The sequence below is a fragment of the Canis lupus genome, chromosome 4 (assembly GCF_011100685.1).
Source record: "Canis lupus familiaris isolate Mischka breed German Shepherd chromosome 4, alternate assembly UU_Cfam_GSD_1.0, whole genome shotgun sequence".
Classification (NCBI taxonomy): Eukaryota; Metazoa; Chordata; class Mammalia; order Carnivora; family Canidae; genus Canis; species Canis lupus.
This window is the reverse complement of record NC_049225.1, coordinates 87,850,576-87,870,315: the sequence shown is the minus strand read 5'-3', so window position 1 is coordinate 87,870,315 and position 19,740 is coordinate 87,850,576. Positions and strand designations below refer to the sequence as shown.

Genomic DNA, 19,740 nt, shown 5'->3' with positions numbered 1-19,740 from the left:
GTGGGGACCGAGGGCCACCGGGCACCTGTTCTCACCCGCGTCCCGGGCCCATCCCCATCCTGGTCCCCACAGCCAATCTATGTGCACCAAGAAGCGAGAGTGGCCCTGCCGACCGACGCAAAGCCTTCTTCAGTTGAACGGAATCGCTCCCGAGGCCTACGGGCCACGCACGCCCTGCTCCCTGCTTCCCCTCCAGCCTCCCCAGGACGCTCCTCAGGCCCCAGGCCAGCCCGAGCGCATTCGCACCCAGCCTGTCCCGGGCCTCTCCCGGCTGCTGCGCCAACCCCACCCGGGCACCCTGGTCCCTGGGCCTCGAAATGGCCCACTCGGGAAGGGCCTGGCCACCTCCCCAGGCCGGCCCCATCTGCACGCTGCACATCTGTCCACTCAGCACGGGCGCAGCACACACGGACATCCCGCGGTGTGGTTCCGGGCCACCGCAACTAAGGATTGTGCTGAAGCGAGCAAGTCAAGGGACTTTGCTTCCCGGTGCACAGAAGGGTCGTTTGCACTACACTATGATCCCTTAAATGTGTGATTCCATTAGGTCTTTAAAAAAAAAAAAAAAAGGCAATGTATAGAACTTAATTTTTTTAAAGATTTTATTTATTTATTCATGAGAGACCCAGAGAGAGGCAGAGACACAGGCAGAGGGAGAAGCAGGCTCCCTGCAGGGCGGGTCACACCCTGGGCCACCCATCTAAAACCAGGTATTCAGGTGTGTTGAATCACACACGTGAGCTCATGGGAGACGAGCCACACGCTCCTGTGAACGAAACAACAGCTACGTTTTCTGGAGACGCTTCAAGCTCTGGCTTGTGAGGTGTGGATAAAACACTTAAATTCACTAGTTCAACAAACTGAAAATCATGGCACAAAGCAGGACCGGTTGGTAAAGCTACAGTGACATGGTATTTAAGAACACGATATGGGGATCCCTGGGTGGCTCAGTGGTTTAGCGCCGCCTTCAGCCCAGGGTGTGATCCTGGGGTCCTGGGATCGAGTCCCACGTCGGGCTCCCTGCATGGAGCCTGCTTCTCCCTCTGCCTGTGTCTCTGCCTTTCTCTCTATCATAAATAAACAAACAAATAAATAAATAAATCTTTAAAAAAATAAAAAAATAAATAACACGATATACCCAGGGCGCTGGGTAGCTCAGTCAATGAAATGTCTGCCTTGGGCTCAGGTCGAGATCCTGGGGTCCTGCGGTCGAGCCCCATGTCGGGCTCCCTGTCCATCAGGGGAGCTTCCCTCTCCCTCCCTCTCTTCCTCTGTCTCTCAGATAAATAAAATCTTCCAACACACACAGACACACACGATACATCCCTTCCAGTGCCTCTAAACGTGAGCCTCTTGATGGACACATCGACGTAGGGGAAGACATACACTGTATTCGTAAAAGTCATCCAGAGACATTTTTATACCACCTGCTTCATACACGTTTCTACAAAATCAGGGCCAGCGCTGGAACATCACGCAGCCATAAAGAGGGAGTCAGGCTGACATACGTGACCAAGCGGACGAAACTCAAAAACAGGTCAAGTGGCACGAGCCAGACTCAAAAGGTCTCAGACTGTGCGATTCCACGTGCATGAAATATCCAGAAGGGGTGAAGCTACTGGTGATCGCCAGGGGGTGGGCAAGGGGTGAACAGAGAATGTTCAGGCTTTATTCCAGGGTTATATCAGGTCCCAGGAGTGAAGCTTTGCTCCCACAGAAGCAGCGTCCCTCTATGACTCCGGGACACCAGAGCGCCTTCCAGGTGAGGATGCAACCGGAGGGCAGCCCTCTGCAGGACAGGGGAGGAGTCCCCACCGGAAACCGAGCCTGCCAGCGCCTCACCCTCCGACTGCGAGCTCCCGGGACGCCGAGGAAGCACATGGCTGTTATTTAAGGACGCCCGCCCACCCACCCCAGTCTGTGGGGTCCGGCGGTGCAGCCCAAGCGGAGACCCAACTGACCCAACTCACTGTCCACATGCGATGCAGGAGACACAGAAGAGCGAGCGTGGCAGCGGGCCTCAGGCCGCCCCCTCCCCGGGCCCGCCAGGACCTTGCCCTCGCACCCACACTCCGCAGGGAGGCGTCGGTCTTGGCGAGCGAACACCACCTGCCCAAGAGAACGAGGGCGGACTCCCGGTAGGGCATCCGACCCTCCACGCCCCACAGGCCGGGGCCGGGGGCGGAAGAAACACGTAAACCTATATAATTGGAATATAAGACTTTTCTCCCCCCTTGAAAACACAAAATTATCCAGCTTCTGTCCCTGGATTCGCCAAGGAAAACATAAAGAAGGGGCCAAAGAGACAGAATAAAATGGGGACCCGTCCTGGAAACGCGGAAGTTTAACCTAGACGCCACCCTCGCAAAAAACAGTTTTACAACCTAGTAAGTCAATTTTTTGGAAGCTAAAACCCACCCAAAGGAAAAGAGCCCGTTCTGTTCCGTTCCTCCGCTCCAAAGTCAAGAAGCGTCGCCTCTTCACCACTTAGAGAGCGTAAGCCGTGGTCAGGTCTCGTTTGCCTCCCCCCCCCGGCCAGTAGAAACCAAACCGCTCTGCATTACCTGTCCACATTCTACGATCAGGACGATTCACAGAAATCTACACGCGTGGCCTCTCTTTAAAAAACCAGGGAGCCTGGCAGCAGCGAGTCTTACACTGTCCCAGGTTCGCGAGCCCTGGTCCACCGCGGTCCCCTCCACTCCCGACGGCACACGCCCCGGCTCATCCACGCATCCTGCTCACCTGCGGATCCCCACAGGACGCTACCTGCACTGCTGTCAAGCCGGGGGTCATGCAGCCGGGGCCTCCACGCAGGTCTCCAAAAATGCGCCGCTTTGTGCATAATGCCTCCATTCAGAGTACGCTTTGGAAGGGAAGGGCTTCGATTCTTGAATGAGCCTGTCAAGCAGGGTTCTTTAATTAAACTTGGCTCAAATCAAAAGGAAAATGCGTATGTTTGCAGGCCCGTCCTGGGCATGACGTAGGGAATCACATCTTAATTCTGACCAAATGGCAGAATGAAGCCCTTTTTTTAAAAGCATGGACGTTAGCCACCCAAGTCCGTGTTCTATTTATAGCTGCCGGGGATCAGGGCTTCCAACGCCTTCACGGCCATCCCGCTCCAGCACTAGTGAGCGTGCATGCACAAGCACGCACACACACCCATGGCACCGCCCCCATATTGGATTTCAGCTGCCAGCAAGTCAGACTTTTTCCATTAGTTTGGTTTGGGATGATTCCTGAGCTATAGGCACGCTTCCTGGCCGACCGCCCACGGAACACCCGGACGCGGAATCGTTTCTCTCTCAAAAAAATAAAATAAAAATAAAAAAAAAACGATTCTATCTTCTCTTTGGTTTCCATAAAGTCTAGCAAAAAGGAGCCTACATTTCTGAGGGTGCTTCCATTCTTTTTTTTTTTTGATATCCTAATACAAATATCAAAAATCTTTTCTCTAGTTGTAAAAGAATTTCCATACTCAGGATCGAAAGGTGCTAAAAACTCAGAGCAGCATCAAGCAGCTATCAACAGGCTCTCAAAACGCGCTAATTTTAAAAACCCAGACCTTGAGGAAGAACCAAGTGTCCTTTGACTGGCAATGAAGCGGGGAGCTGACACTTGGTAACTGGGAAAGGAATCCAGGCCTTTGCGCCATGAATTGCTCGAGAACATTTCAAAGCGTGACGTGTGCTTCTCCTGGCACGTCCGGCTGAAACTCAAGACTGAACGGTTAACTGCAAGTTTCACCCCTGGCATCGCAGTGTCCTCTCCGCACGTCTGTGCATGAAGTTCCCTCTTAAGAAACTGCACGTGTAGGGTGGGTCCTCCAGCTGGAGGAGGAAAACGAGACCTGTCGTCACTGAGGCCCCGGGAGAGGGACAGGCCCGAGACTGGGGAGGCGGCCGGCGCGGGGACAGCTCTGCACAGAAGCACGAGCAGCCCTGGGCAGCGGCCGGTGGCCAAAGCAGCAGCAGGTGTGCGACGCAGGGCTTTGGGTGTGGCCAGTGGGCCACAGGGTCTGGGATCAGAACTCGAGGGACCACTTGGAAGTTCAGGGAGGAGGCCCGGCCGAGATCAGAGCTCCAAATTCAACAGGCAAAGCGAAGCCCTGACCTACACTGGGGGAGGGGTGCGGGGCGGGAGCTGTGGGACCTGGCAGAGGCCTGAAGGACCAGGGTGAAGGACCAGGGGGAGAGCCAGAGGACCCGGCTGGCCCTCTGCAGCTCGCAGGGCGGGGGCGGGGGGGCTGTTAGCTTGTTGGGTTCAGGCAAGAGACCGGACACCGGACTCAGCTGGCCTGGCTCCCCCCCAGCAGCAGCAGGCACCTGGGAGCAGGGCCTGGGCAGGGAAGGAGCGCAGGGAAGACACAGGCGGGGGCACCGGGGGCTCAGCAGGTTAGCGTCTGCCTTGGGCCCAGGGTGTGACGTCGGTTTCCAGTCCCACGTCGGGCTCCCTACTCTTCAGGGAGCCTGCTTCCCCCTTTGCCTGTGTCTCTGCCTCTCCCTGGGTCTCTCAGGAATAAATACATAAAATTTCTTTTTTTTTTAAGATTTATTATTTATTCATGGTAGACATAAAGAGAGAGAGAGAGGCTGCCTATGGGGGATCCCGCGGTGCCAGGAATAGTCCAGACATCTGGTAGATCCAGTCAGCCTCCCAGCGGGTCGGGAGAGCACGGATGAACTCCTGAGAGACTGGGAAGTGAGCACGGCCTCCGGAGTCAGGCTAGACCTGGAACGCCGTGTCTTAGCTGCAGGACTTGGCTCGTTCTCTCACTTCTCTGAACAACAGGCTCTTCGCCTCTAGACGGGATTCACGCAGCTCCCAGCAAGTGGAAAATTCGATGAGATGATGGACATGAAGGGATGAGCACAGCACACGGCACCCAAGAAGCATCTCATAAAGGTCCTATTACTGTCATTGTCGTAGAGGTTTATAGCTTCCAGATGAATCCACGGTACCTTTCAAGGTGCACCAGCTACTCAGCTGCACTTGGCTGGTGTCCCCTGGGGTGTCCCCTGGGGCATCCCCCCACCGGCGTCACGGCCTCAGGAGGGCAGCGGTGGGACTCCCACTGGCCGCGGGACGCCAGCTGCAGCTGCCCCAGCCTCACAGCTGAGTCATGCTGAACTCCATCAACATTGATCCTTAACAGGCCGTGATCTCGGAGGCAAAGAAATCCCCACCATACTCAAGTTTCTTATCATTAATCTGAATTAACCCAGCTGGTGAGTAAGTACTTGGCACAGATCCCCCCCACCCCCAGCCGAATGGCTCGGTCCTCTGAGGAGTAGGTCCAAGGCTCGGTGACAACGGCATCCCTGAAGCCTCATCACCGACCTCTTGGGCCCAGGTGCTATCACGAACTGTATGTCCAGAGTCCTTAACCCCACATCACGGTCTGCGGAGGCCCCAACAAACTACCCATGTAGGAAGGGAACTCTGCGTCAACGGACAGTGGTATGGACTCTTGTCCTAGCAAGACAACTACCCCCCTGGGAGTCCTGAGAGCCTTTCTACTCAGATGGTTCCCAATCAACAAACAAAAACATGTAGGAGGACACTATAAGCTCATCTAGACAGAGGTCTTGCTGATGGCGCCTTCCATGTGAAAAAGCAAGAAGGTCGAGAGAAAATCAGATTATTTCTCTGGTCCTCCTGCGAGTCGAGGGAGAAAAGGTGAGAAGGAAGACGGGAAGAAGTCCTACCCTGATGCACCCTCCAAATGTCTTATAGTATCATATGCCAATTATACCTCAATAAAGCAGAAATTAAAAATAAAAAAGAAAGCAAGAAAGAAGAAAACTCATCCTAAACCACAGATTAAATCCAGGAACTTTTTTTTTTTTTAATTAGGCTCTGCATCCAACGTGGGGCTGGAGCTCATGACCCTGAGCTCACAAGTCACATGCTCTCCTGCGCCAGCCAGGGGCCCCGAAACCCAGAACCCGACTTAGTCTCCCCGCCGCCTCGAGGCCCGGTGTGAGCCTCCATTTGCCGTACGGCCTGGCCTGCTGGTGCGACCGCCCGTACCGAGCGCGGAGTGAGTCATCGCGGTGACTTGCAAAACACACTGAGCTGGGGCTGGGTGAACACTAAGCCGAAAGGGGGAAAAAAAAAAAGATCACACACCACTTACTCATCAAAAGGGAGAGAAGCAGAAAAGAAAGGAAGGTGTGGAGTTTGGTTGGTGACGGGTCACTCAGCCCTTGCACGAGGCTGCCCCCCGCACCGGGGTCGGGGCCCAAGGGCTTGGCCACGCACGAAAATCACCGGGCGGTGGGAAGGTCCAGAGGGCAGAGCTGTAACGCTGGCCCCTCCAGCTTCCCGCCGTCTCAGGTCGACACGTCGGTCTCCTGGTGTCGTGTGAAGGAAAGTGTCCTACTGTCCGTTCCTTTGCCTTTTAAGACAAATGGAGGCTCAGAGTTAAGAAGGCCCAGAAAAAAACACAACTCCATGGCCCACTGTACAAATGTGCAGACAGATATATTCTATTTATTTTTTCACAGATGCCGCAGAAACCAATTTTGGAATAAACATAACTATAAATCTAGATGCATAACATAACCAAGCCATAATAAGTATAATTTGGATGTGAAAATTAAAAAAAAAATCACACGAAGGCATCATTCACAGCCCCTGAAACTACGTTACAGGAAATTACGTTAGCAGTGAGCATCCCACTTAGAAAACAGAAAGCTAAAATACAAAAGGGTAGACTTTTACAGAATCAGGTCAATCTTCGCTACGAGGGTTTCTCGGTCCCGGCACTACCGTCGCTGGGGCTGAAGCAGTCTGCGCTGTGAGCAGCTGTCCTGCGCGGCCCGAGGCCCAGCGGTCTCCGTCACCCTCCACCCGCCGGCGCAGCGGGACCCTCTACATCACCGGCAACCACCAGGCCTCGCTAAGGGCTCGCAGGGGGCACACTGTCCAGCGCAGAACCGCTCTTCCATACAAAATTCAAACCCCACCGGTCACGACTACGCACTGTGACCAAGGACTCAGCTGCCGCCATAGCCGTGCTAGCTCTTCCCTTCTCGCGCCAGCACGTTTAAGCTACAAAATCTGTATTCAGGAGGAATAGAAAACAGGAGCAACCAACATACCACCACCTTACCTGAATTCCGGCTCTACAAAGTTCACTTATTTTTTTTTTTAAGATTTTAGTTATTTATTCATGAGAGACCCAGAGAGAGAGGCAGAGACACAGGCAGAGGGAGAAGCAGGCTCCATGCAGGGACCCCGACTCGGGACTCAATCCCGGGGACCCCCGGGTCATGCCCTGGGGCAAAGGCAGATGCTCCACCCCTGAGCCCCAGGGCGACCCTACAGGGTTCACTTAAATGCAAACCCTTAATGGTCTAGGAGAGATCCCCCGGCAGGAGGAGGGCCAATGTCCAAATCGTGGTCTCTTACAATTTTACCTCTTGCGGTGAACCTAAAGCTGCTCTAAAAAAAAAAAAAAAAAAAAAAAAGTCTCTAGACAAGAAGAGTTGGCCCCACGCTTAGGGAGACGGCAGGCCCGCACCCCTGGACAGCCCAGGCCGCTCAGGGCGCAGAAGCCCCGGCGACGCCCGTGCCCAAAGGAGCTCCCGACGCGCACCCGCAGCCCGCAGAGGACCCCGCAGCACACCCGCCTTCTCACAGCAGCACCCCGCGGGCCTGGGGCCGGGCAGGGGTGCGCCGAAGCCCAGGAAACCGATTTCGGAAAGTCGGCGTGACCTCTGTCCCCAGAGGGCGGACCCCCAGGAACCTACAGGCCGCGGCACAGACGCGGGGGTCAGACACGCTCCCCCACCGCAGGCCCCAAGGCTCTCGCGGCCCCACGGCCGGGGGCCCCGCGGCAGAAAACGGCCAGGCTGCGCTTCTGCTTTGCTTCCGGAGAGCTGGACGCCTGCTCTCGTCGCGGCAAAAAGCGCAGGACTCCTGACTTTGGCTCAGGTCGTGATCTCAGGGTCGCGAGACAGAGCCCCGCGAGACAGAGCCCAACACGGCCATAGGTGCACACGTGTGCACACGCGTGTTACACCCGAGTCCTGCTTGACGACGTCGTTGGGTGGTTTAGGCCTTGGGTCAAGTTACCCAGCTCTCCTGCCTCGGGGGAGAAGGAAGGTACCTGCTGTCACAGAGACACCAGGCGAGGCAGGACAAAGTGACTGTGCCCGCCCTCGGAGCTCCCAGAGGTTTTGCAATTTCAGAGGCACATTTTCCTAACACTGCGCACGGGCCACCGAGGGAGCCCCACCTACAACTATTTTTGCCCCCTGTTTTCACTTTTAGGGCTGATGACTGGTGCTTTAATGTTTTATGATGGTAAAATACGGGAACATAAGAACTGTGGTGAAAAGCCAGATGCACGGGTTCCCCCCCCACCGCCCCCCGCACCAGGAGGCCCGCCTCGCCCGCTTAGTGCCCAAGACACCGGACGGCAGCATCGGGTCACGCAGCCGGAGCTCGCTCCATCTGCTGCTCTCCCCTGCTGGACTCTGGCCACCGGCAGGACGTTCCACCTGTTTTGCGTGTACGTTATTTGTATTCCACCGACATTTAGCGAAGGGACGCACCGGGCTCAATGCTCCGCAAACATGACTTTCGCACCCAACGTGACCCGACGGGCCTGCCCGAGGGCAGGAAGGAAACCGTCACAGCTGAGAAGCGACGGCACCCGGGCAAACAGCCGAGCTCCGGGGGCTTCTCGGGGTCTGGGAAAGAGCGGCAGGACCGTGCACGGCAGGCTTCCCGGCCTTGCACCCACGGGAATGCCCAACCGTGAAAATCCCAAGGCTCCGGGAGGGGAGCGCGGCGGGCAGGGCGGAGGTGGGCGCCGGCCCAAGGGCGGGGGTGCCAGGAGGCGGGAGGCTGCTTTCCCGACCTCATCTTCATCTTCTTGGAAAACTGGCCACAGCTCAGACATACATGCCCGCTGGAGGCCACGGGTGGCTCCCCGCCCTGCCCAGCGCGTGCCTGCCCCCCGCTGGGGCCACCGGCGAAGCCCAACACGGCCATAGGTGCACACGTGTGCACATGCGCGTTACATGGAGGCCTGCGCAGCGGGCGTGCCCATGACATGCAAGCACTGGTGCACCCGTGTGCACAGGCCCAGCCCCTCTCTATGACGCAGTTCGGCCAGACACCTCTGGCACTCGGGCCCACAGCTCACCCGCTGGCGGCCCCAACACCCGTCGCACGCTCTACACGTTCTTGGTGCAGAAAACAAGAGCATTTTTTGTAAAAAGAAAGAAAAGAAAGAAAAAGAAAGAAAGAAAGAAAGAAGAAAGAAAGAAAGAAAGAAAGAAAGAAAGAAAGAAAGAAAGAAAGAAAGAAAGAAAGAAAGAGGGAGGGAGGGAGGGAGGGAGGGAGGGAAAGAAAAAGAAAAAGAAAAAGAAAGGAAAAAGAAAAAGAAAAAGAAGAAAAAGAAAAAGAAAAAGACCCAGGAGGTATAAAGAAAAAAAAATTTTTGTACGTGGCAAAACCGTTTGCTGCAGAAGCCGGGGGCGAGGAGGACACGGAGCCTTGGGGACGCAGGAAGCCCCGCGCTCGGGTTCTAGCTCCACGAGGGAAGGGGCACCCGGGGGAGCCAGGGTGCGGCGGGCGGCGTGGAGGCCGGGCCCTGGGGAGTTACTGGGCCCACGAGCAGCCCTCGTCACAGGACCGGGCTCCCTTCGCCCGTCCCCGCGCCCACGGGCCATTGTGTCGTCAAAGCAGGGGACCAGGAGCCCCTGCCCGGGGAGGACCACTGGGGCAGCCGTAGCCCCGGGGCCTGGGCTCCGCACACAGGCACCTCAGCACCAGCGTCCTGCCCGCATCCAGGGTCCCAGGGCCCCCGAGGCTCCCCGGGGGCACCTGCCTGGGGGCTGCTCCTCCGCCTCTCCCTCCCCGGGGACAGACCCTCACCGCCCAGCCCGGGGCTGCAGCGAGCACCCTCTCCTCGGCTCCGCCCAGACACATGCCCCTCCACCCAGGCCTGCGGAGATGCCGGGGTGGCGGGAACACCCCGGGGCGCCCCTCGGCGTGCCCAGGGGGCTCAGCTCACATCATCAGGGCACACGCGGCGGGGGCATGAGCAGGTGCAGACCTGTAGCAATGACAACGGTCTGCACTCCAGAAGGCGCGGTGTTAATTGTCGCCTAGCCCTTGACACTTAGTTCAAAGTCCGGGGAGGGATTCCATGGGGCTGGGAAGTAAGCTTTGGAGTAAACACACACCGAGCGCTGGAGGCCACCTACATCTCTACAGTTAGGGCCACCGCCACCAAGTAACTGCTGGGCAGGCTTCCCACTCCAGGATTCTCACAGCACAGGAGGATGAGAATTACAAGAAAATCCCATAAACAGTTCCCCAAACCTGGCCAGTGGCCGGGCCTCCTGGGTGCACTCTGACCCCTAAATGAGCATCAGCACGCACACAGGGATCTTGTGAGGGCCCCACAGGAGTCCCCAGCCGCTGCTCGTGATCACCTGAGACCGTCCCTGTGCACTGCGCTCTGAGGAGACCCCGACGGGGGACACAGGTCCAGCACCCCGCCGTAACGTCCTTTGTGAAGCAGCGCACGTCATTAAGACTCTAACTAGAAGTCACAAGATCCCTGCCGTCAGGGACACATCCTGACCGGGCGCCTCGGCTGTGCCTGCTGTACGTAAGCTGTGCGGACGCCTCTCATAAAACTTTCACTGCCAAGTCATCCAAGATGTGCAAATTCTTTGATCAAATCTCTCCACTCCCAAGAAACTTCATCCTCAAGAAGGAACCAGATGAGCACACAATGATGTGGGCATACGAACGTTCGTGGGTGGTTTTCCACAAAAGCAAACAGCTACAGACAACCGAGAGTGGTCCTATAAATGATGATACGTGCCCAGGAGGAATGGGAATGTTCACTCTTAGACCCGGACACCTAGGACTCCACCTTGGGCTGCAGGCTCTAGACTGTGCCCTGCACGTCACAAGGACCGGGGCCAGGGGGGGAGGAGGGCAGTAAATAAACAGAAGTTCCTTAAAGAAGGAATCATCGTCTTTGGTGGAAAATATTATTTTGAACATGAAGTCATGGCTGTTATTTGATATAAACTATTGCTTTACTATTAATACTTAGCAAAAATTTCCAAAAACAAGGGGTGCCTGGGTGGCTCTGTGGGTTAAGCATCTGACTCTTGGTTTGGGCTCAAATCATGATCCCACGGGCCATGAGATGCAGCCCCACAGAGTCTGCTCGTCCATCTCCCTCTGCTCCTCCTCCCGCATGCTTGCTCTTCTTTCTCTTGCTCTCTCTCATAATAAATAAAAATTTTAAAAAAGCTTCCAAAAATTCAAAAACTCTGTTCTAAAATTTTAGAGAAGAATTTCAAACAGAAACAACAGGCAAAGCATACAAAAAACTGAGATTTTAGGAAAACATGTAAAGCAGAATAAGGAAATAAAAACACTTATAAGACCGACTTATAGGGAAGGAAAAGAGTCACACACACACACACACACACACACACACAACCACCAAACACATCTTTATGCAGATTATTTTGTGGCCAAGATGCATTATACTTTATTCCTCTGAAAACAGATCTTTAATCAATGAAGCTGTTTTCTTCATAACATACGCGGCATTGAAAAGTTTAAGGAACAATAGAGAAAATTCACAGTACTAATGATATGGTTTATATAATGAACTTAAATATTTAGTACTTTCAGTAAATTCAATGACCCACGCAACCCTATTCTTTCCTTAATCTGAATATCGCTGTCTGAGTGACAGGGAGGGGATTAAGAGGACACTTATCCTGATGAGCAGTGAGCAATGCAGTACAGTTGGGGATTCATCACACTGTAAACCCTAAAACTAATAACACTAGGTTACTTATGCTTCATTCAAAAAAGAGAAATAAGTAAATGCCACCATATGAATGGCGTTGGCAATGCCCATAACGACTGTCCTGCCTTACGAAGCAGGCCTTCTCCCAACTGACCTTGATTAAAAAATAATCAAAGAACCACCGGGACTCAAGAAAGGTCTTTGACTTTGGTGTTACCGCCAATAAAACATACTGTGAAAATCTTGACTATAACCATATAATTTATTGATTTTGCAGAAACACGGGCAAGAGAAATAGATTTATGGAAAATATATTATGGACTACACATCCATTACTCATGCAAACATCACTGGCCTATCAAAGAACGTCCCGGCATGTGCAACTGTAATTATCTCCATTTCCCTTTGATAGTCTGCTGACTTTCAGCAATAAAAACCATAGCTTTACACATTTTTTTTTTTACTGCGTCCTAATGAAGGTAGATGTGTCAAGGTAGGCAAAGACATTTTATTTACCAGTTTGTAGGCTTGATTTATAACTTTTAAGTATGCAGATACGAGATACAGGGTCTGCATTTGTAGTCTTGTCCCTGACTTTGAAAATGACACATGCGAGCTTCTTGACATTTAAAGCTTTTTGCAATCAACTCTTAAATGGAAAACATGATAGGTGTGCTTTTATAGAAACATAGATACAGAGGCATGGAAAGCACAAGTTCTAAAACATGGAAAGTAGTGCCAAGGCTGTTTTTGTCTCTTGCTTATGGCATTTTGTAAATTTAGTACATATTCTTTGTAGGATTAAAGAGAAAGGAGAAATGAATTTAAGAATGATACAGGGAACAGCACATGACCTTTGACATAGTAATGTCGATTACCGGCCCCAGAGTAAACCTATGTGCGTCAGGTGTCTTAGAGCACCAACATTCCTGATCCTAAACATATCCCCTTATACATAATTTAAATATCTATGAAGCGAGTAAAACCAAAATTTTATTAATGGTAGCTGCGCACATGAGCGGGTGGTCTACAGTAAATTTCTTTCAAAGAGAATTTTAACACCGAAAAAAGTAGGCCTCTCGAACACACGCTCTGAAAGAGATGAGTCCACCTCTCTCCATAATGTATATCATCATCAGTGGGCACTAGTCACGTGCTATTAACGGACAAAAAATAAAGGAGAGAGAGAGAGATTTAAAACAATTAAGGAATTCTTTGTGGACTCAATGTGGGGCCATGTACAAAAGCTTACATTCTACTCCAACAGCCCCCAAACCTTTTATCTTCACCTCTCAAGGTCCAGCAAGTCGTAAAGACAAGCAAGACTACCCCAAAGTGCAAAATTTCAACCTTGCCTACCTTTTCTTTGCTAATAACTCACTTAAAAAAAAATTCACATATAAAATGCCATTACACAGAGAAGCTTTTAATCCTGAAGAACAGATACCGACGCTCAGGGTGAAAGCAGAGGCATTGCATGGACGGCCCCGCGGTGTCACCCCCCTCGCTGGGGCTGTGGCTCTGACACCCAACGCCAGCACCTGCCCCTTGATTGGCAGAGTCAGGCGATCGGAGGTCACGTGACAGGAGATGCTACATTTAAACTGAGGCTCAGGTTTCCTCCTTCACCCCCGGCGGACACATTCTCCAAAAAAGCCCTTCGCCAGGCAGTAAGATGTTTTAATCAAGGCCATGCTCTTGGAGGAACGTTCGGCTCCGCTGCCGGTGATCGCGCCGCAGGTACTAAGACGCTAACAACGAAAACACAACCGATGTGGAAAAACTCCGGGAAAGCTGCCAGGATCTTGAGGGAAAGGAGACGCCGTCAGATGACCCCAAAGAGAAACCCCACGATCAGGGATGGCTAGCTCTGGGGGACAAATGAGTCCTAATAAACACATCCCGAAAGGCGAGTTTCCCAAGCGTCTTATTAGACCCGTTGTCCTACCATGGTCATGAGGTCGGGCTGGCAGCTCTAGAAACCACATTTCACAAGGCAATAGAAGCTATGTCTTTCTTAAGTATAAAAAGCAAACCAGAGAAACAATTAACAGCAGGGTTAATATTTTCCTACTGGGTTTCAAAGTCTCTGGAGCGTAGATGTTTCCCCAAACTCCCACACAGCTTAGCTCAAAAATCATTTACGAACTACCTACTAGCTTCAAAGAGCCCAGAAACAATGATAAAAGCATAAGGCAAAGGACACCAACGGGACAGAGAAGAATGGCAGTGAAGACTACAGAGGATCTGCACGCGGGTGTGCATTCGAATCCCGACGACCACTCTGACTGGGTGATGCTGGGCCACTTACTTCACCTCTCTGCGTCTCACTTTCTTCATCCATGGGGACTTAACCCAAGAGCCGTGAAATGAATTAAAGTTGCTACTGAACGCCCAGGTACTCAGGAACATGCCTGGCACGTAGAGCCCCCAATAAACATGAGCTATTTTGATTGCTGACCTCGAAGAATTGTGAAATGCTTCACAATCAAGAAAAAAAAAATATCATAGGCATCACCCCTCCCACCATGAAACGATCTGTACTTGAGGAGAAAATGAAGGCTGTACCAGGAGAGAGTCCCATCCATCCTGTAAGACCTCTCTGTGCAAATGAGGTGATAAAACTTACACATGGGATAGTTACGGTCCCAGGACTCTGTTTACTCATTTGGGGAGGGCGGGGGACATCCAACCAGGATAAAATCCTAACCAGACCAGGATAGAAAGAGGAGGAGCCACGTTCAGAGGGAAGGAGGAGAGGTAGGGGTCACGGTCAACCGGAGCCACCAGCTCTGGTCTCAACAGGCAGCTACCAGGGAGGGCACCCGATGCACAGAGGGGACGGCACAGAAGCCTGGGGGTTCCCCGGAGAAGAAGTCACGAGGGAAAAGGAGTGAAGAGATGTCAGATCAGAGGGCCTGGAAAATCCAACTGAGGAATGTGAGCCTGATTTTACTAGCGATACGGACATGCTCCAGACAAAATTCTGGAAAGGCAAAATCTGCCAGAAGGCTACAGGTCGAAAGGGAGAGAAACATACGTGCAATGTAGCACAAGGGATGATTTGGGGCCCAGCTCTGAGGCCACGGCCTCCCTCACCACTGAACCCTGGGGTTCCATCCTCTCACTCTGAGCCACTACCCACCTGCCACGTGCCAACCGCTCTGGAAATCTCTCAAATTCTAAGAGTCACGCAAGGTGGACACCCCTGTGCCCACAGAAATAAAGCCCAGCAAGGTCAGAAAACCCAGGATCCCACAGGCGAGGGGGGTGGGTAGCCGGGTTTCCAAAAGCCACATCTTCTCTACTTTTAAGGATGAGGCACTTTTCATTCCAGCAGGGGCACTTTGGGGTGGGGAAGTACGGCCGAGCGAACGTGGAGTCACCGGTTGCTTGTTCCTGAATGTTCCCCGCAGGTGGCTTGAAAAGCTCGTGCCGCAGTTACCCTGCATGCCAACCTTGAAACCCACTGATAAGGCATCCTTAACAGAGAGCAGTAGGGTTAAGAGCCCACTTAATCATGATGAGCACTAACACAAAGGAGTGTTGAATCATATCGTATGCCTGACACTAACAACACTGTACCTTAACTTCAATAAAAAAAATCTTAAAAATTAAAAAAAAAAAAAAGAAGCGTCCCATTTCCTGCCAGTTTCAACAGAAGAGCACGTTCAAGGGTCTTGTCCTTCAAGGTGACCCCATGGAAAGCCAGCAGAGCTGGAAAAGCAAACATGGCTCTCTCCTGCCACCACCCTGGTTAGAGACCGAGGGCCCCGCCTCCCACGCGGGGCTGTGCCTGATGTGAGAGGTGAGGACAGCAGGGAGCAGCCCTTGCCTGCCAGGCCACGGAGATCAGGGCTCCCTGCCCACAACAACTGGCCTGCTTGCAGCTGCTCCGGGGCGGGGTGGGGTGGGGGGCGGGAGGGGGGCTGTGCTGTCCCCAAATTGGCAGGGGCCGAAAAATGAGTATTTGACAATAGGAATCTTTATAGAGTGTGCAGAAAAGGCGAGACACTCGAACTCCCCTGGGAGAAAAGAAGATACCAGCAAATGGTCTGATTGTGTTTGACAGTTGTCCAAGGGATCACTTTCAGGATCTGATGGAACAAGGAAGTCCTCCTCGGCATGTCCCTCCTGCCCTCGAGAGAGGATTTGGGGAGAAGGGAAGGAGCTCCCAAAAGTAACAGTCTTAAATCTTTTTGTTTGTTTGTTTTTAGAACAAGACAATACCTATCACCAAGATCTAAAACGAAACAGAAATACTATGAAAAGAGGAGAAAATTGGGCTCAAAGAACCCTTTCCAGCTTTAAAAGCTATTTGAACTCCTCATTAACAACCAAAACCAAGACACTTTCGCAAATGGAGGGGAAGCAAGGAAGGTGATTCCACTTAACATCCTGAGCGTGAACCAGGTCGTTAAGAAACAGGCGCAGCTGGCATGTCTTCAGGAGCAAGTCCAGTCTTAAGAGCGTTATGACCTGCTTTCTATATTTGTATTTGTGATCGTACTGGTGTATGTTTTGCATATTCTGAAAACTCGAAGCATTCATGTAAGTTCCATTAATCATCCTCAAAAGGGCTTTTGTCTGAACAGCCAGTAGGCCACACCGATTCCTAAAATAGAAGACAGAAAAGTCCAGCTCATTTATGTGATCAACGGGTGCTTACCGGCCCCTCTAGCACCCTAGGTGCTGTGCTTGGGCATCCACTTCAAAATATCAACATGTTTGCAAAACAGTCTTGCCACTTGGTTGAGCCTTTTCTGTTTGCTTAAAAAAAAAAAAAATCGCTTCCGGTTATGGACCTACCTCAACTTAGTTTCCACCTAAGTAAACTTTTTAACAACCTACCTCCTAATGCCGAAAACACAAGTGTTCCCAGAAGCGTGCACACAACTTAATTGAGAGCAGCCATAAAAATGTAAGGTCATGAAGGAACTGCAACTCTAGTTGGGGGTGGGGGGGGCCTCAGCCTCTGCTCTGCAGTCCCGGGGAACGTCTGGAAGTCAACGGGCACGGGCGGATGGAACAAGCCGCCCAAGCATCTCAGTGGCCAGCGGTAAAAGGCCTGGTGCTATTTAGGGCAGGCAAGCGCAGGCAAGAACGCGGCGCTTCCAGCACGCACAGGAATTAATGCCACGAGCCAGGCTCGGTGGGCTAGCTCAGGGTCCTCGACTGGGAGTGATTTTGCTCCCCGTGGCTCATTTGGCAACGTCCGCACACATTTCAGTTGTCACAAGTTGGGGGCGCTACTCGCACCGAGTGGGTGGGGGCCAGGGAAGGTGCTCAACATCCTACCGGGCACAGGACGGCCTCCCAACACCAAAGAATGAACTGGCCCAAAATGTCAATGGCACCCAGTTTGAGAAACCCTGGCCTGGCTCTAAACAGCAGCTGCTACTCAGAGGTAGCTCCCACTTTGTTATTATCTGGCTATAGTCACCAGAAAGCTAATCATGCAACATCTTGTTCACTTTTTTTTTTTTTTTATGCTCCAGTTGCCAGTGTTAGCTTCAAACTGTTGCCCAACAAGCAACAAGTCATTATGCCTAAATCAGGACGGAAAAAGTGAGCAAAGACACCGGTTACCAGGACATGACTTGGGGCTGAATCCCCATAGTTTTGTGGTCCTTGGAAACCTAGCACTGCCCCCCTGGCTGTGGCTACTCCCACATGATTGACCTCACTGGGATAATTTATGAAACCTTAACAAAAGGACGGTCTGTTACAAGACATCAACAGAGGGAGACGGGATCTTTGTTAGGAGTTGGTCTCCGATTAAAACAGCACCGTGCGGCCTCTCCACCCTTACAGCCTCCCACTCAAAGTGATCACAGTCAGGGATGGAACTTGGAAGGTTGATTAGAAACATTAGGATACAAAATACCCCACAAGATGAAAAGTATGACTTTAAAGAAATGAACATCCTCCCACCCAAAAAAAAAAAACAAAAAAAACAAAAAAAAACCTCAAGTCGCCAGCAAGAGAGAAAAAAGACTCCGCATTCTATAAAAGAAAAAAAAAGCTCAAGGTTGGGCAAGTGACTTAACATCTTTAGGTTAAGAAGAGTCAAGCATCTAGGAAATAGGGGAGGGGGTGAGGGTCACCAAAGGCCGACTTCAATATCATATACCGATCACGGAAATGAAGCACCGCGCCTCCTTACCCCGAGCTAAGGAGCTAAGATCCCGCGTCCCCAAGAAGAGGAGGGAATTTCAAGGAGAGGAGGGGAGGGCAGGTGGTGGCTGAGCACGCTCCCCTACAGTTTTCCCCACTTGCACTAGAGGGCAGAGCTCGCCCCAAGGTGGGGGCCCTCCCCTTCCTGCCCCCCCAGGCCCACTGGGGGGGGGGCGGCCTGGAAACCCCAACTAACTGGACACAAATCCTGTGTCTCAAGAGCTTTCCCAAGGGTCCCATGACACAGAACTAAAAAAAGTGAAAAAAAGAAAATCAAACGAATTAGGAGAGCCTAGGTCTTCTTCCAGAGGAAAGCAATTAAAACACAGCCCACTGGTCCCGCATGCTTGGTTAACCTGCAACTCCTATAAAAAGTTTTGGTTGCTTTCTCCCCTTGATGACGACAAAGGTCTATGGAGCAAAACAATAATAATAATAATAATAATAATAATAATAATAATAATAATAATAATAATAATAATAAAATAGAAAAATAACAAGGAAGGCAGGCTCAACCACAGATTTCTTGAAAACATAGCAGTCCATGGAGGACGGATTCCTTTCCAGCCTGCCTGTGGCCGCAAGTGTGGGTGTCACAGAGGAGATGCCCCTTTGAGAAAGGGGGGACGTTGCTAGGACTCAAGACTACCACTTTGGCCACTAAAACCAGGGGTCTGAGCGCAGTAAGGGAGCGTCGGGCAGGTGAGCCAGGCTGCAGGTAGCACATCCACTCGAGCCTGATAACGCGAGCTGGGGCGCGGGCCAGGCCAGCCCTCTCCACGCACTTGGCCGGAACCTTCCCCAAAACTGTGCCTGGGCTCCCGAGCCCTCCCCTGGGCTTTCAACGAAAGTCACACCAGGCGCCCCTGAGTCAACCAAGTTCGCTCTGGGCCACTTCAGGCCTCGAACGTAAACAGAATTCATTAAATAAACACAAGCGAGAGAAGGGAAGGGGGCCGGGAGAGCAGTGGGACCGGACCGGGTCCCGGAGGGTGGGGGCGGGGGCCTCAGGTCCCCGGGGAGGGGAGGGGAGGGGAGGGGAGGGGGTCCCGACCTTTAGGAAGCTTCCGTTGGCCCCAAAGGGCACCGTCCGCGCGCTCCAGGCTGGAAACCCGCGGAGGGCACGAGGCCCGGGCGGCGACCCGGGGCGCACGGAGCCCGCCTGGGGGGTCGGCCCGCGCCCCGCCCGCAGGAAGCCGGCTCGTCCCGCAGAGGAAGCGCCGGGCCAGGGCTTCCCCGGGGAGGCACGTCCCCCCGCGCCCCCCGCGCCCCCTCCGCGCCCCGGCGAAGGGGCGGCCCCCGGGCGAGCGCAGGGTCCCCGCGGGCCGGCGCGGCCGCACTCACCTCGGGGAAGAAGCTGTCCATTGTTCCGGGCGCTCCCGACCCGCGGGGCCGCGTCCCGCCCGCCGAAGCCCGCCCAGCGGCCGGCGCTCGGCCCCGGGCCCCCGAGCGGTCACGCCGCGCGCCCCAGGGCCCCGAGCCCGCGGGGCGCCCCCGCCGCCATCGCCGCTGCCTCCTGCGTCCGCACCTTTTGTTCGCCCGAACCCGAGTCTCTAACTCCTCCGTCCCGGCCGCAGCCTTTGTCTCCCGGCCGCCAAGTGCCCTACTCCTGGGCGCAGCGCTCGCCGGCGGGGAGCGGCTCGGGACACATGCTTCCCGGGCCGGGGCGGGGGCCGGGGCCGGGGCCGGGGCCGGGGCGGGGGCTGGGCTGCGGCGCCGGGGGTCTGGGGGCGCGCCCCGCGTCTGCGCTCCGG

General features: G+C 53.4%; 1 protein-coding gene across 1 annotated transcript in view; it reads right to left on the bottom strand.

The window, feature by feature from the left end:
- MYO10 (myosin X) overlaps window positions 1-19,412 on the bottom strand; it is a 195,514-nt gene extending 176,102 nt beyond the window's left edge. The window contains 1 exon segment of the mRNA XM_038535440.1: window positions 19,331-19,412. Within this exon segment, the coding sequence (XP_038391368.1) occupies window positions 19,331-19,351 (21 nt within the window). The 5' untranslated portion in view covers window positions 19,352-19,412.
- Between the last annotated feature and the right edge of the window lie 328 nt (window positions 19,413-19,740).